Source organism: Nannospalax galili, unplaced genomic scaffold (genome assembly GCF_000622305.1).
Source record: "Nannospalax galili isolate Female #2095 unplaced genomic scaffold, S.galili_v1.0 scaffold974, whole genome shotgun sequence".
In the NCBI taxonomy this organism is placed as follows: Eukaryota; Metazoa; Chordata; class Mammalia; order Rodentia; family Spalacidae; genus Nannospalax; species Nannospalax galili.
The window spans coordinates 2,852,027-2,869,630 of NW_008335438.1; the positions used below are offsets into that span (position 1 = coordinate 2,852,027).

The 17,604-nt window shown below is 39.3% G+C and overlaps 1 protein-coding gene across 1 annotated transcript in view; it reads left to right on the forward strand.

Moving 5' to 3' along the window:
• The window catches only part of Tdrd1 (tudor domain containing 1), a 52,151-nt gene that overhangs the window by 12,461 nt on the left and 22,086 nt on the right, over positions 1-17,604 (forward strand). Inside the window, exons 4-13 of the mRNA XM_008830219.1 lie at positions 3,318-3,462; positions 5,867-5,972; positions 6,633-6,693; positions 7,800-7,904; positions 8,130-8,312; positions 8,806-8,949; positions 9,639-9,810; positions 10,916-11,005; positions 16,784-16,951; positions 17,041-17,148. Coding sequence (XP_008828441.1) covers positions 3,318-3,462; positions 5,867-5,972; positions 6,633-6,693; positions 7,800-7,904; positions 8,130-8,312; positions 8,806-8,949; positions 9,639-9,810; positions 10,916-11,005; positions 16,784-16,951; positions 17,041-17,148 — 1,282 coding nt within the window. The remainder of the gene's footprint in view (positions 1-3,317; positions 3,463-5,866; positions 5,973-6,632; positions 6,694-7,799; positions 7,905-8,129; positions 8,313-8,805; positions 8,950-9,638; positions 9,811-10,915; positions 11,006-16,783; positions 16,952-17,040; positions 17,149-17,604) is intronic.

Consider the following 17,604-nt stretch of genomic DNA (forward strand, 5'->3'; position numbering starts at 1 on the left):
TTTGGTCCATTTTGAGTTAATTTTGTTTAAGAAACCTAAATTGAAGTTTATTTTATTTTCTTTGTGGTGTTTACTGTTAGGTGTCATCTGTTGGAAATGTTAGCGTTCCTCTTTTGAATTGTTTCTGCACTTTGGTCAGGTCGGTTGAGCATATTTGTGTAGTTTCAGATTCTGTAGTGTATTCTCTGTTCTTTAGTGCTTTCCACTGATGTATCCTTATATCCACCAACACCATGTTCTTACAGCTACAGAATCACTCTCATGATTGGATTATCCACTCAACTTTGTTTTGCCCTCAAATAGACTATTCAGAATAATCTCACCTATATTGGCAAAATAATACTGCTCTAATTTTGATAGAATTGCATTAAGTCCATATATCAGTTTGAGAGTTATACCTTTTTTTGTATTGACTCTTACCATTCATGAACACAGTATGTCTCTCCCTTTGTATAGTCTTTGATTTCCTTCACTTTGCAGTTTTCAACTTTTATGTTACTTTAATGCTTCAGAATTTGTTTTCTGACTATTTTTGTGTATCCTCATATTTGTTGCTAAGAAACAAAAATACCGACTTTTTATATTTATGTTGTATCTTGCGACTTGTTAAAAGTCACTTTATTCACCACAACTGCCCAAATTTTAAAGAATAAGAGACTGTAGAGTGTTATACTCATCCACCCATGGCTCAGGGACCATTGCAGAAGAGCCAGGACTGGTTCATGAACACAGAGAAGCAGAGGTTTCCAGGCCACTGGAAGCTTGTACATGTGGCAGTGGTAGCATTGAGCACAGGACCCACGTCAACTCAATTAAACAAGGGCCCAAAGGGGAGGAGAAAAATAGGTGGCAGGCTGGCACTGGACTGAGAACTATTGGAGACTGCTGCTGGGTGAGGGAGAGTATGACTGTATATACAACCACTGGATGGGCTGACTAGATGCCAGTGGATGAATTTACACTGAGGGACATTTGGGTATACAAATGCCTGAATGAGTAGGACTTAACATGTATGGCAGAATACATGAGGTCTGGTGGGGGGATGGGGTAAGCATGGATGGGGGAGGGGTCTAAATTTGATTAAGAACTGTTGTATGAAATAACAAAAGCTCAATTAAAAAAAGTCACTTTATTCCAGGAGTTATCCTCCCATCCATTTCTATTTCCTTTCCTTGCTTTACTGCACTGGCAAGAACTTTCAGGTTATGTGAAATAAGGGTAAGGAGTGAGATACTTCCATGTTTCCAATATTAGGGAAAAAGCATCCTTTCTTTTAGCATTAAACAGAATGTTAGCTGCAGGTTTTTGTAGGGGTCCCTTTCATGTTGATAAAGGGTTCTCTATTCTTGTTTTTCTGATAGGTTTTTATGATGAGTAAGAGTTGAATTTTTTTCAAATGTATTTACTATACTAATACAGTGATGGAGTTGCAGTCTGTTAATTTAAAATATCAAGGTGATCTACAAAATTAAGCAACTGTGAGTCTCTGAAATAAGTATCATGTGGTTGTGGTATGTTAATTTTTTGCTGCTTGTGTGGATCAGATATCAATGAAATAAAAGCTTTATAAAATGGAAAATGTTCTATTTCCTAAAAATAATTTGTATAAAATTGTTGTCAATGTGTGTTTAAATATTTGGTAGCATTCTCTACTGAAAACAACCTAGACTTTGACATTTCTTTGGGGGAAGTTTTAAAATCGTGATAGACTTTCTTAATATTCATAACTCTGGTCAAATTATTTCATATTGTGATTATAGAATTTTAAACAATTGTCTATTGTACAATTGAGCATGATAGTTCATTCCTTTAATCCCAGTTCCTGGGAGGTTGAAGCAAGCGGATCTTTATGAGATCGAGACCAGCTTGGTCTATGTAGGGAGTTCCCGGCCAGTTGGGTTATAGGGAGACCCTGTCTCAAGAAAACCAAAAACAAAGGTCTGTTTTGCCTATGTTGTCAGTATTTGATATATGCAGAATTCAGTCTGGCCATCGTCAATCATTGTGATGTGTGTGGGATGAATAGTCTTATTCCTTTTTCTTAATTTAGGAGATATCATAGTCTAAACTATAGCAAGATGAGAGACTAAACTGTTGATCTAGACTTTTCTAGTATGCTCCTTTAATGCTTTTTCTCTCACTAGTGCTTTCCTGTGCCCTACAGATCTTTGTATCTTGTTTATCATTTTCTCTCAGCCCAGTATGCCCCTTTGACATAGGCATTATTGAGAAGTGTACTTTTTAAGTATCCAAGTGTTGGAGATTATGTTTTCCCATTTCGCTGCTCTTTTCTATTTTGAGGCTGTAGAGCAAACTCTGATTTCAATGAGTCTTTCTTAACCCTCCCCACACTTTTTTTTTTTTGGTAGTAGAGATTGAATCCAGAACTTTGTGGTTGTTAAACATATGGTCTATCCCTGAGCTATCCTCTCAGCCCTCTTCTAAGTTGTGGTTTGTTTTTATAGCTCGGGTTGTAGTCTTGCTGTTACACATGTTCTGTTAGCATTTAGAGAAAATGTGCATTCTGCCTTTGTTGGTTAAAATGGTCTGTACATAACTAATAGAGCCTGTCTACTGATGTTGATTGAGTTCTGGTGCCCGCTGATCTTCTATTTAGTTACATAATTGTTGAGAGAGGGGCATCAAAATCTCTTAACTATAATTATAGATTGCCCTTTTCAGATTTGCTTCACATTTTGGAGCCGTTTTTGACTACATATACATCTAAGATTGTGATGTTTTCTAGCTGGATTGACTGTTTTGTCTTGTAATATCCTCTGAACATTATCTTTCCTCTTTAATCTTTTATCTGATATAATGCAGTGTTCCTGTTTCCTAGTAATTAACAGTTATGAGGTAATTTTCCATCTTTTCACTTCCAGCCTGTTTATATGTGCATACTTGACATGAATTTCTCAGACAGGACATAGTTAGGTGACATCTTTCAGTCCACTTGACCAGTCTGTCTTTTAATTGGTATAATTAGACAATTTCATTTAATGTAGTCATTGATAATGAAGGTTTAACTCCGCATTCATATTTTTTTCCTGCCTTCTGTGGGTTACTTGAACACTTTTTATAATTTGATTTTGAGCAGTACCTATCTTGGAATAGCTTTCCAGTGACAGCTATAAATTTCAAATTATATATACACAACTTATGGGAATCATCATTTTGCATGTTAAGTTTAGGGTTTTAGTTGTACATATAGGAGGGATATGGAAAAGTGTTATATACTCAGTTTTACTAATGGGTAGTCCCAAACTTAGTATTTAAAGTTACTAAGTTCTAATATTGCTGTTCTTTGTTCTTCATAGAAGCCCAACAATAATGTGTTTCCTGAAAAGTCAAAAAAATCGCACAAGTTGTTTGAGAATGCCTTGTCCATAAATAATCCAGCACTCTTCAACTCTTTAGGACCTCCCCTTAGGTCTACAACCTGTCATCGCTGTGGCCTGTTTGGTAAGCATGTTTACTTTTTGTCCATGGAATCATCATTCTACACATTTGAAAATGATTTTTACTATGGCAAGTTTTAAACAGGTGGAGAATTTAAATGCTGTACATAGCCGAGACGACCCAGTGCTTCGCTCATTAACCACTGTAGCCGCCACTGACCTTCACGGCTTCCTGCTCTTCCTGCTTTCTCATTTGATTTTTACTTTTTTGGTTTTGCCTTGAAATGCACAGACACCATATCAAGATGCAGAATATTTGTGTATCCTCAGAACCTCTCTCAGAGCCCTCCCCCTGCTGTGCCCTGAGGCTACTGCTGTTCTCCTTTCTCACTGTAAACTAATTTTGCCTGTCATACAGTTCACATAAATGGAATTATACAGTCATAGGCCCATTTGTTTAAATTTTATTTTATTTAGAATACTTTTCCGATTAATCTGTTGTTGTACGGGTTCTTAATTTTTGTTTATTGCTGAAAAGTTCATTGTATGATATTATCAGTGTTTTAAATTTTATTTTCTTAAATTAATAGACAACATTATATTTACCTTCTGCAATGTGGTTTTTAAGAAATTTTATTTAATTAAAAAAATTTTAATGTGTATGAGTATGTAGTCTGCATGTAGGTAGGTGTACCCGTATTGTGCGATGCCCATGGAGGTCAGAAAAGGGCATGGAATCCCCTGTAACTGGAGTTATGGACCATTGTTAGCCCCATGTGGTGCTGGGAATTGAACCCAGGTCCTCTGCAAGAGCAGTCAGTCCTCTTAACCACTGAGCCAGTTCTCCAGCCTCTGCATTGTGGTGCTTTGACACAAGTTGTCCACATGTTAACATTTTGATTGTGTCCAGCTTTTGACTATTGTAAGTGTAGTGCTAATAATTTTTAAGTTTTATGTAGACCTGAGCTTTCAGTTAGTTGGCTGTCCACCTAGGAGTAAAACTTTTGGGTCAAAGGCTAGGTACAAGGTTAACTTTGTAAGAAGCCACCAAACCACTTCCAGGCAGTGGTCCCTGTGCATCTCCACATCTGTGTCCACACTGCTGTGTGATGTCACCTTAAGGCAATGCCTGAAGGGCCACAGCCTGACTCCTAGCATCCATTCCAGCCAAGAGTAGGACCAAAACTGCTCTGAGAACCTGTTTCTTCAAAGTTCTCCTGGAACTGTGCTCTCAAACAGAAATCTCACTCTCTTTATTGAAACTGCATATCTAGCATGAAATGAAGAAATAAAAACAGACCCTTATCAGAAAAGGATTTTGCCCCTCTGACCCCTACTGACCTAGAATAGCACTCACAAGCACAAACAGATGTTAGCAGTTTAATTCCACCTATTTGCAACACAAATGGGACAGTTTTCATTGCTTTCAGTGAATATCCACAGCATTTGCTTGATATTGCCTCCTTCTGCCTTGCTCTGGAGTAAGGACAAGGAAGGGTTGTGAAGGGTTAGAGCGGTATGTTTAAGGTTACAAGAGGAGCTCAAGGCCTACTAAGTTTGCTTTTCATTATAAGCAAGCTGAGAGAATGTTAAATGATCTTGAAACAGAAGGGTAACTTTTAGGCCAGGTGTGGTGATGCACGCCTTTAATCCCAGCACTCAGGAGGCAGAGACAGGTTTATCCCTAAGTCCAGCCTGGTCCAGAAAGCAAGTTCCATGCCAGCTGGGGCTACAGTGAGACTCTGTCTCACAACAACAACAAATTAACTTTTTGGCTACAAGGTTAGGTAAAAGTCATCTGTCCAGAAGTTGTTCATCCTCATATACATCAACATTTGGTGCTATGTTTCTGTGATGGTAGCCTTTCTGCATGGGTGAATAATGTTCTCATTTTAATTTGCAGTTCCCTCATGGTTAGTAATCTTTGCCTTTTTTTTTTTTTCTGTGTGCTTTCTGGATATTTGGATTTTAATTTTTTTTTTCATTTTCTTTCAGGGTTGAAGCATTTAAGAATAACTTTTTTAGGGGGCTTATTATTTCTCTTTTGGTTTTTGATTATTGGTTTCTTCCACCTTGATAGTATGGAATTTTATTTCAGAGGTGCCCTAGTTTTTCCACATGTGATTCTCTTCATTCTGTTTTGGATTTGTTTTTAAACAATACATGAGGAATCATTTCAGAGTCCTGTGGAGTGCTTTTCCCTGCAGCCAGTGCTCTGTTGGTTCCACTTCTTTCTGTGCTGTCTTGTTTGCATCTGTGTCCTAGGAAGCTCAGTTATGTCTCAATCTGAGCTGGTCTCATTTTTATGCTTGCAGCCTTTGGCTCTGTGTTTTGAGAGTTTGGAAATCATTCCTAGGGCCTAATGCTAAGCAGCACTCTTGTCTTCAGTGCTTAGCAGAGTGCCCTCTAGTCAGCATCGCCTCTGCAGTGTCTTAGAGTGCATTGCTGAGGTGGATTGTGCTCTTCAGGGTCGCTGAGGTGCTCACAGTGTAAGCAGACCTACTACTGCTCCACAGCGTGCCAGAGGAGAGACTGGTCGTCCCACAGCACCATCTGCAGACCTGTTCAGCAGAGGTCAGTGCTGTTCCTCTCATTCCTTGGGGAATACTGAAAGTGTCCTTGTTCATCAATCAAGCAAGCCAGAACTGTGTACAGATTGTTACTTTCCACTCACGCACTGAGGCAGAACTGTAAATATGAAGCAAGTAGCACTATAGACTTCAGTTTTCACGAGTCTAATCTCACTGGATAGCACATAGAACCATTAGAACTTTAAGGGCTAGAGATTGACAGTGCCTGACTTCTAGTCACGCATGCGTTCCTGGATGTTGTCTCACTGTGCCTCTTGAAGTAGGCTATAAAAGACATAAATCTTCATTCCATGGCCTTTACTAGTTTATAAAACAGTTTTCACAGTCTCATTTGATCGAGACTGTATAGGAAATGTGAGGTCTCCATTTTACAGACAGGAAAACTGAGACCTGGACTGTTCCATTCCCTTTACTGGGCTTTTGAGGAAGCATGCTGTGCTCCCCAGGGTGGAGCATTGAACTGGCAGCTCGGGGCTGCTTTGCTTTGTCACCAGTGTTACCCTCAAGAAGCTGTTTTGTCCTCCCTGGGTTTTTTTTTTTTTTTTTTTTAATTCATTGAGAATTTACTATAATTGAGATTTATGAACTGCATTCTTAATTTTTTTCTGTAGTATAAGCATTATAATTGGTTACTTTATTTCAGTTTGCACAAGCTCGAAAAGAATAAATCATATGAAGCAAAGAACACTGAAGTGAAAAATGAGGTATGGCGTATTTTTGTCATTAGAGTACATTTTAAATAATTCCTCTATGAAGATTTGTGCTATTTTGGATTCTACATTTTACCAGTGTTTATTTAAAAACAGAAAATCCCATTAATTACATACACAGTATCAATGGGATGTTATGACTGCTTGGGGCTTTTGAGAATTATTTATCTCCAGTCTTTTCCCCCGGTCTTCTTGAGATAGCTGTATCCCGTGTAAGTCTTCCAGCCCACTTAGAGAACCCTTTCTTTGTAGCCCTGCAAGTACAGGTTCTCTAATAGTGGGTCCTGCACCTCTCCAGCTTAGCACTCTCAGGGGCATTGTCTTGTAGCTCTTCATTTTGATAGCTATGTTGGCCAAGTCATTCATAACTCTGTTGTGCCTAACTCATATTTATAAAGGATTTTTGGTTTTCTGTAGCTGCATATACCTTTTACTTTAAAATATCTTTTCCCCAGTTTTGAGTCTTAAAAAACATTAACAAGTTTAATGTTGACATTAAAGACATTAACAATTTAATGTCTTTAAATGTTGGTGGCTATGGTGGCCTGTGCCTGTAATCCCAGCACTTGGGGGTAGGAAGTAGCATTTGAGGTAGGAGGATAGCTTTGAGTTTTGGGCTAGCCTGGGCTATATAGTTCAGGGTAGCCTGAGTTGCAGAGTGAGACCCTACCTCAAAAAACACAACAAGCCAGGCGTGGTGGTGCTCGCCTTTAATCCCAGCACTCGGGAGACAGAGGCAGGTGGATCTCTGAGTTCAAGGACAGCCTGGTCTATATAGTGAGTTCCAGGACAGCTGGGGCTACAGGGAGACCCTGTCTCAAAAAGACCAAAAAAAAAAAAAAAAAAACCCCAAAACAAAAACGCAACAAAATTCTTAAATGTTAAATGGATTATTCTAACTATAAAAAAGTAAGCTGAGGTTGTCTTCCTATGACCACTCATTCTCAGGTGACCCCTCAGTGCTGTGTCCCCTGCTTGTGGACAGATGCTCTCAGGAGGCCCTCTGTGCACCTTTATTTTCTTATTTAAACCCATGAGTGAGGCTTTGTAGCCACTGTCACTGAAGGAGTGCTTGTAACTCCTTTGCTTTCTCACAGCAGAGTGATTGTGTACTCAGAGTTACTAAAGAAGTGGATACTGGTGCTGGGAAAATAATGTTTTCTGATTTGAGACGTCTACAACTCAAGAAAACCATGGAAATAAAGGTATTTGTGTTGCACTTACACAGTGATCCCAAGAACTTTTGGGTTTTAGCTCCTTGTTTGCTATCTGTGTTTGACTGTACAAGGCAGCTACCAAAGTTACCTGGTTAGATTAGTGAAGATTATGGAAACTGGATGCTCTACTTTTTGTCTCTTAGATATAAAACTTTAAGAAATTCACACTTGCTTTTGTTTCTCAAATTATTGTGTCTTTTCTGTCTTTGAAAGGGTACAGTTACTGAATTCAAACACCCAAGTAACTTTTATGTACAGTTGTATTCCTTGGAGGTTTTAGAACACATGAACCAACTCTCTACAACCTTAAAAGAGACATATGCAGATATGGCACATGAAGACGGTTATCTTCCTATTAAGGGGGAAGTTTGTGTTGCCAAGTACACAGTTGATCAGGTAACCACTGGCAAAATAAATTATTTAATAAAATGTTTTAACTTCCCTTGATGATGTGAGCTCATCAACCCAAGGGTTATTAAAGCTGCATGAGCTGGCTTCTGGGCAGACTTGGATCACTCTCTAGTCTCCCTCAGTATCTAGGCAGTGTTTACCCAAACTCCTCTCTGCCCCAGCCCTCCCCAGCTCTGCTGCTTCGTTCCTAAGTGGCTGTGTACATACTGTTTGCTGGCCTTCAAAGTTGTGCTTGTCTGTGTTGCTGAGGCAATATATAATAGTTGTCTAGGCTGGAATAACTTTAGAGTGTTAATCCATCTTTACATGGTCCTAATTAGAGAATTTTAGGCATTTCTCAGCAAAATGATGTTGACTTTTTGTCTACAAATAAAATAGGAACTTTAGTTTGCCTGCTGTGTAGACTGCTTGAGGGCTTCTTAGATTAAGATTGTGAAATTCTGTTTTAAAGCAGAGTGCCACCCTATTTCCCTTGCAGACCTGGAACAGAGCAGTAATACAAGATGTTGATGTGTTGCAGAAGAAGGCACAGGTCTTGTATATTGATTATGGAAACGAAGAAGTAATTCCAATAGACAGGATTCACCAGCTCAACAGAAGCATTGACTTGCTTCCTCCTTATGTGAGTCTCTTCCTTTCTAAATTCCTACCAGCATCCTAAGGAGCAGTGATTTATAGCAGACACAGTAGACACAGTGTTTGCTTCCATTCACCATGTCACTGTGCCTACTGTTGTGTCTTACTGTGTAGATGAAAACCATTTGGACTCATTTCTGTTATCACTCATGAGTTAAGTGGAATCTCATGTGAATAAGTAACGTTTTAAGGCGCATCTTAAATCTGCTCAATAAAATCAGTCATTTCTAGACTGGGCATGGTGGCCCAAGCCTTTAGCTCCAGCACTTGGGAGGCAGAGGCATGCAGATCTCTGAGTTCAAGGCTGGCTTGGTCTATAAAGCAAGTTCTAGTCCAGCCAGTGCTATACAGTTGAGACCCTGTCTCAAAAAGAAAAGTCATTTCTGTATTCATATATTATTGGAAAGAGGCTAGGATTGATGTATAACTGTGGTAAAAATTTTTTATCCTTTTATGAATTTCTGAAGCTTCAAGTACCAGAAGTTAGCATTGCCAGTAAGTGTCAAAGAGGTAAATCTAACCATATTTCAGATTGTTTGCATGATTAGTACTGGAAGGCTTTTGAAATTTTTTTTTCCACATGAAGTACACTTTATCTTTTAAAAACTTAAAAAAATTACCAAGATTTAGTTTAAGATACTGATTCTTACAAGTAAAGCACACAAAATCTTCCAGGCCATCAAGTGCTTTGTGGCAGATGTTACCCCAGTGGAGGGCGATTGGAGCAATGATTGCATCATGACCATCAAGTCATTGTTGCTGGAACAGTTCTGCTCCGTAAAGATCATTGATGTCCTAGAGGAGGACATAGTCACCTATGCTGTGGAGGTTGTGCTGCAAAGCTCAGGTGAGAGCAGAGTCTGTTTTCCTTTTCCATGTTACTGAGCTCCCACCTGAAACATGGAAGTGAGGCTAAGAAGTCTAGGCTCCAGAGTCTTTCCACTGTGGCTAAAAATGTAGCTTTGAATTTGCAATTTACCACAGATTGGCAAACATTCATGGAAGTAGATGGCATAAAAGTCTAAATTTAGGCTGGGCATGGTCGTGTATGCTTTTGATCCCAGCACTGAGAGGCAGAGGCAGGTGGATCTCTGAGTTGAAAGCAAGCCGGGTCTGTCTAGCAAGTTCCAGGCCAGCTGGGGCTAAAGGGAGACCCTAGCTCAAAAACAAAGTCTAGATTTAGACTTAACATGAGAATAATTATATTATTTTAATATAATTATTATAACATCTAGCCACTTCTACACCTTTACTGGAAGAAATTCTTGCGTGGCTATGAATTTTCCCATCCTTAGCAACAGTGCTCTTGCTCTTTGAGCAGCTCTCACAGGAATGCATTTTGTTAGTACTTAGTGTTTAAGTTGGGAAAGTGGAAGCACTTTGGAATCCTGGCTTTCCATGTGGCTTAGTATCTTTCAGAAGTGATTTCTTACACTAAGTTTTATATGATCGCCCCTCAGTTTCCAAGGTACTGTCTCTGTACTGTCAGACTGGGTATCATGGATGACACCAAGCTTTTTTGGTAGAAGAGCTAATTTGTGGAAATTTAGTAAAAAATTTTTTTTTGTTGTTTGAGATGAGTGTTTTGTGAGTCCAGCTTTTGGACAGTATTTCATGTCAGTTATGACTAATCTGCTTCAGGCATGTAATCTTGTGTTTAAATTGATTTCTTCTCATAAATATTCCAAGTGTGCTTGTCATATCTGACTCTTATTATTCAGAGCGCTGAAGATAAATCTTTTCATTAAATTTTTTGTCAAGTAACTAGGAATTTTGTCTGCTTTTTAAAGCTAAGCCACACTAAGCTATATTTTGACCATAGTAACTGATCACCTGTGCAGGAGTAGTTACAGCATCTGAGTCATGTGATTGATGGGTTTCTTATTTGTACTTTGCCTATAGTGCTTTCTATAGTGTCTCAATGGAGCTGTATTTTCTTAATCACCTTTTAGGGAAACTCCTAGACCAGGTACTTGTAGACATGGGATATGGTGTGAAACCCAGCGAGCAGAAGCAAAGTACAGCTCAGAGTGAGTGCACAGGTAAATATTGGACAGTATGGGACTGCAGTTATACAACAGGGTCTTTCCTACTAAACCACAAACAGAGGACAACTATGGCCTTGTGAAGACTTAATAATGATGATCGTGCTATAAGTTTTCAATCAAGGGAGATGGAGGCCATTTTTCACTTAGTAATGTTATGTAATCTCACTTTCCCCTGCTTGTCTCCTGAGTCTGTCTCGTAGTTAATCCTGATATCATTATTAGAGATTATAATATGGTATTCAAAATCATGACACTTTAGGGTGAAGGCCTTTTAGCTCTCATTTTCTTTGATTTCCTTGCTTGGCTATTCCACCAAATAATGAGGGCTCTGGAATTCTGTTTTAGGTTTTTTATTTCTTGATTACTTTTGTGTGTGATTTTACATTTGAGTTTAACAAGAGAATCATATTTGGCATGAATATTTTTTTCATTGCTTGTTTATAAGCATTTTTATAGTTTTCTCCTTTTTTTCTATTTTATTATTTTTATGTGTATGTGTGTATTGCCTGCATGTATGTGAGTGCACCAGTGTCATGCAATGCCACAGAGGTCAGAAGAGGGCTTCAGATTCCCCTGGAACTGGAGTTAAAGATGGTTCGTAGCCGCCACGTGGGGGCTGGGAATTGAACCCGGGTCCTCTGCAAGAGCAGTCAGTGCTCTTATCTACTGATCCATCTCTCCAGCCCCTATAGTTTTCTCCTTTACTTTGCTCCATTGCAGTAACTTTAGGCATGGGCAGAACTCACTGTCTTTTGCCCATGAACCTAGAGGTGATGAATCATCTTCTCCCAAAGATAGACTCTATCATCCTAAGCCTGCCTTCTCCCCTACTTCATGCCCTGTGTAGTTGATTGCCAAGTCTTTGTTGGTTTTTCTTCCCAAAGATCTTTTGTCTATCTTTTCTTTCTCTGTTCCCTTCATCCATCCTTTCCATCTATAATTTCTTTAGGAATCCTTCATGACAATTGAAACAGTTTTCTGCTGTTACATTTCATTTCCTGTCTGTATTTCTCCAATACTTTCCTTCGTGGTATCTCCAAAATGTAAATCTTGGTACAAGTGTAAACAACTAGGGTCTAGTAGTAGTCATACTTGAAACCATAAATGTCGATGGTACAGAGTGAGGAAAAGTATTGAATACAGTAAACCTGGGAGCCCACAGCATGGAGTGAAAATCTGTGATGAGAGCTGGCAAAAAGAATCAGAAAACCCATGCCAGAGCAACAGAAAGATAAATGCCCCTGGAAAAGGGACTCATTCATCAGTAACGTCTTGAGGTTGTCTGTAGGAACAAAGGAATTTGTTGACCTCTGTCTATGCAAAGGTGCCATTGAGGTGCCTCCATGAAGGATGTTCAGTAGTCAGTACAGATAAGAAATTATGCAGTGGTGGGATGGAGAAGTCCTGGGAGCCCCTGGAAAGAGTATTTACCAAGACTTGGGACGAAGCCTTCTTGAAGTGATACCATACAAAGCAAGAAATACAGATTCCAGGTAGGGACTTTGTTCCAAGATGAAAAGAACACATTTGTAAATGTGTTAAAAGGGCAGGGTTGGGTCTGAAAAACTGAAAATAGGTCTAGTTAGAGTTGCCCATCAAGAAAAGGTGTAGGAATAGGATGGGGAGCAAAAGGTTGCGGTATGAGCAGGAGTAGAGCACAGGTCTCAGGAGCTGTGTTAAGGGGGCTGCGTCCGGCTCTGAAGCCAGTACAGAGCTTGAGGCTTCTGGAGTGAAGCCCCTCTTTGGCCTCAAGTAGAGAGACTTTTGGAAGATAGAAGAGGTGGAAGATTGCTAAACAGTGTTACGAGTCTGTCTGTGACCCTAACATAAACTGAACCTGTGCATCTGTCCTGCCCTCTATCTGTCATTGATTGAGCCGTTTTTATACCTGAGGGTCTGCCCCAGAGCCATTGGTGTCACATGCTGCCTGCTGAAGCACTCCCGTGCCTATGGCACGTCCATGCTGCCCCTGGGGTTGTGGAGCCCTCTCAGTAGGCTCACTTCTCTTGTAACCTTTATCCCACTAACTCCAATGTATCATCTGTCAACAGGATTTAGGACTTGTAAGAACATAGACTATGAACTTTTCCTTAATCAACTCCCTTTCCCAGTTGCTTTGCATACTGCACATAACATCTGATGTGTAGTAGGTTTTAGTGATTTTTTTTTTTTTTGAGAGAGCCAGGATTCCATTATGCAACCCCAGCTGGCCTGGAATTCAGTATATACCAGGGTGACCTCAAACTTGGAGATCCACCTGCTTCTGCCTCTTGAGTGTTGGGATTAAAGGCATGTACCACCATACCTGGCAAGGTTTTCCAAGTGTACTTTAAGAAATCACAAGAGGGACTGGAGAGATAGTTCAGCGAGTTAAGAACACTGACTGCTCTTGCAGAAGACCTAGGTTTGATTCCCAGCACCCCCATGGCAGCTAACAGCCATCTGTAACTCCAGTTCCAGGGTATCTGATGCTCTCTTCTGACTTCGAGGGCATTGCACAACATGGGTGCACTTACATGCAGGCAATACACTCATACACATAAAATAATAAAAGAAATCACAAGAACCCTTGGCAGATATGCTGTTGGGCTCACACAGCTGAAGGAGGCACTGAGATAATTGACTCTGCCTGCTTAAATGTGAGAAGCAGACCCTGACCAGTGCAGTGAGCCGGCCTGAAAGTGGGGATCTAAGCCCCCTTGCTTCGATTTACTCTCTTACCTATGAAACAACAGCATGGTTGATCATTTTTCTTGCTGTTGAGTTTTTCTTCTGTCCTATCCCTTATTTATATTTTGATTTTTCTGAAACATGTAAAATATTTCTGACTTTTTGTTTCTCACATTTGAGATTATGGCTTTCATCTCAGCTGGGGTTTGGGACCCACTATCCATTCCTGTGTGATTTCTGACACAGCTTCAATGATCTCTTGCACTGCACATAGAAAGTCAGTGCTAGGAAGCAGGTGCCCTCTGAGTTTGTGGTCTGTCACAGTTTTCCTTAGTCTTCAAAGAATCTGACCACATAGGTCCATGATGAGACTGTAGCATTTCTACAGTACACTGCTTATATTTCTTTATAAACAATGAAATGACTTTGGTTTTATTTGAATGCTTGTCTTATACTTAGTTCCTTTCAGGAAACTACATTTGTCTTTTAGGATTCTGGTATGTTGATATCATGATGTCTCATAAGTCTTGACCATAAATATACATCCCTTGAGAACTTGGGAGTTTTGTAGGCCATGTGTTTTTTTTTTTCTTCCTCTGAGTTTTCTTGTGCTCAGTTATTTTTCATGGAGTTCAAAGCCCCTCCTCTTTCAGACTCTTAGGTCAGCTCTGATTTTTGTTTGTTTGTTTGTTTTTCTTGATGTGGTACTTACGTTGCTTGTTCCTTATTTGAACTTTTTAATGATTTTTTAAAATTATTTAATAACCACATACTTAGAAGAAGCATTTCATTACAACAGCATTGACATATTCAATAACAATTTCCAGAGCTAAGATGCATCTCTTTCAAAATTGGCTGTAAATTTTTAGGTTTACAGTTGAATTATTAAAGCTATACAATATATTGTACTCAGTATAAACCCTATAAGACAAAAAATTAAATGAGGTTTTAACCTTTAAAAAAGGTCTCCATTTCATTATTAAAATACAGTTTCATACAGAAAAATTCATTTTTAATGCAATTGACATTAAGGTCTTTGGACATGCGTTTCTAATCTCTATCTGATTATTACTAGTCACACTTGGTTACTTTCTGAGCTCCTTGGCATCTGAGCATGGATATAAAGTCGTCAGGTGGATTTCAATGGTAATATTTTTCACATCTACTAATTATTAAGGAACAAATTTTTATGCTTTGAAGAATTATTTTTTTATCAGTATTTTTTTTATTTTTAATAACTACATGATTAGAAAAAGGATTTCACTACAGCTTTAACATATTCAGTAACACACTCCAGAACAAGAGTACACATTAGAAGAAGCATTTCACTATAGCTTTAACATATTCAGTAACACTCCAGAGCAAGAGTACGTCTCTTTCACAAGTGGCTGCAAGTTTCTAGGTTTACAGTTGAATTAATACAGTTACACAATATTGAACTCAGTATAAGCCCTGTAAGACATAAAATTGAATGAGTTTTTAACCTTTGAAAAAGATCTCCATTTCATTTTAGAATATATTATTCCTTGCAGAAAGACTCATTATTTTTGCTACTAACACTGAGATGTTGGCACAAGCATCTCTAATCTGTATGTATCTGATTATTACTAGTCATAATCAGTTGCACTTGTATCCTTGGCACCTGTGTATGTCTGTAAAGTCATCGGGTAGATTTCAAGGGTAATCTTTATCACCTCTACTAATTAACATGATGTAAATTTCCATACTTCCTCCTCAAATACAATGCATTTTAAAAAAATTGTTGATTTGTGTGTGTGTGTGTGTGTGTGTGTGTGTGTGTATCACACAGAACATCCCAAACCATCTTATTCAACTATATACCCACTTCCCAGATGGCACCCTCCCACCGCCTCCCTCCCCCAACTAGAGCCCTTATACTCTGATATCCCTGCTACTGTCTGCTGTGTTGTCGGCACCCCTAGCCATTCCCCACTACTTGCCCTTCTGGTGAATCTAGTCAGCCTATCTAGAGGTCTTTGTTTTAGGAGGGTCAGCTGTTCCTCATCTAGCAGCAATCAGTTGTCAATATTCTGATAGATAAGATTGGAATCTGTTCATTTTCCCAGTTCTGTGCTGGGTTGCTATCTGGGAGTCCCTTTGGCCACCTTGGCCAACAACTCAAAAGAAGGTATCTCCTATCTGGTATTGTTGCTTGTTATGTAGCCTTTAGCTATGCATATGGACTCTTAAGAAATTATATTGACCCCTTTAATCTTTGATTATACTTTCCTTTTGGGTGTTTAAGGCCATACAGATGGCCCAGATAAACCAATTTATTTTTACTCTTAAGGTCGTTTGAGGATCTATCTGTTCCTTAGGGGTCACATGGGCTTGGGAGGAGCCCCTGGTTCCTTTCTTTTACTAGTTCCATCTCTGTGAAGATAAGTCAAAGGTCCTTCTCCATGGTTGGCTTTGCTTGAAAGCATGGAGCAAATTATTCCTCTTTCTTGACCCTCCTCTTTGTAGACTGGACACTGGTTCAAGTCCATCTGGTGGGGTCTTCTCGGCCTCCTTGATCAAGAGGACAGGTGACCCACCACAATTACAGGACATTTTGAGAGATGCTCATAGTCCCCTGGAACTAGTCGGCCTAGGAGGGCAAGGAGCAAAAACTGTCCTTTATGTCCCTCTGACCAAATTATTAATGTGTTTTTAAAATGATTTTAAATTAAATTTGGTATTCTAACATGATTTTCTGTGGGATTTGCCATTTCATTGTCAGGTAGGTTCTGCTCTGGTGTTTGTTCTTCTGAGACCCTGTGAATGGTATCTACTCCAAGTTATGTTTTCCCTGAGCTGCTTTAGAGATGGAAGATTTTATTCAAGAATAGTAGATCTGAAAATTTTATGCCACTGATTCTTTTCATATTATTCTAGCTGTGGGTGATGTGGAAAACTGACTTTGTTAAAATCATCTATCATACTTAGAAGACCACCTGAGTTCTCACTTCTGTCTTCCAGGAACATTGCCCACTCATACTCAGTGTCTCTTCCTAAATGATTCAAGGATGCCTGTTTTCTTATGTTGATGTTTTTGTTTTCCTTTGATACTAAAAGGATGTTTTTCTGTTTTCTGATAAGGCAATCCTGAAGATGCTGGAAAAATGGCACCTGAAAACAAAATAGTTGTAGACAGAAATGCCTTGATCCCCAAAGTACTAACTTTGAGTGTGGGTGAGGAGTTCTGTGGTGTGGTTGCCCACATTCAAACACCAGAGAACTTCTTCTGTCAACAGCTGCAGAGTGGTCGTGAGTCTGTTTTCTTAGTTTGTTCTGTCACCGTAACGTGCTCCACTAAAGGAGCTGCAGTTTGTCTAAGGTGCGATTTGTGTCTGCAGATAAGCTTGCTGAACTTCAGGGGTCCCTCAGTGAGTACTGTGGTCAAGTGACTCCACGCTCTGATTTTTATCCAACCATTGGTGATGTGTGTTGCGCCCAGTTCTCAGGTAAGGAAGTAAGAGTATTACTCAATGTTTTATGTACAATAGAATAAAAACCATCAAAACAAGCTCTTTGGTTTACACTGAATGGCTACACTTAAAACTTGAGTTTTACACTGTACCAAATTCTTAAATATGTCCAATCAAACTAGATCAAAGGACAGAGAACTAGTGGCAAGAGGTTGGGGAGTAGTAAGGTGATTTTTGTGATTTTTGTCCTTACAATTTGGAAATAGGTACAAATAGTTCCTTTACATAAATATGGGATATAGAACCACCCAGCTTCCTGACTTCATGAGTTTTTTTTAGAAATAGCAAGAGAGCCAGGTGTGGTGGCGCACGCCTTTAATCCCAGCACTTGGGAGGCAGAGGCAGGAGGATCTCTGTGAGTTCAAGACCAGCCTGGTTTACATAGTGAGTTCTAGGACAGCTGGGGCTACAGGGAGACCCTGTCTCAAAAAG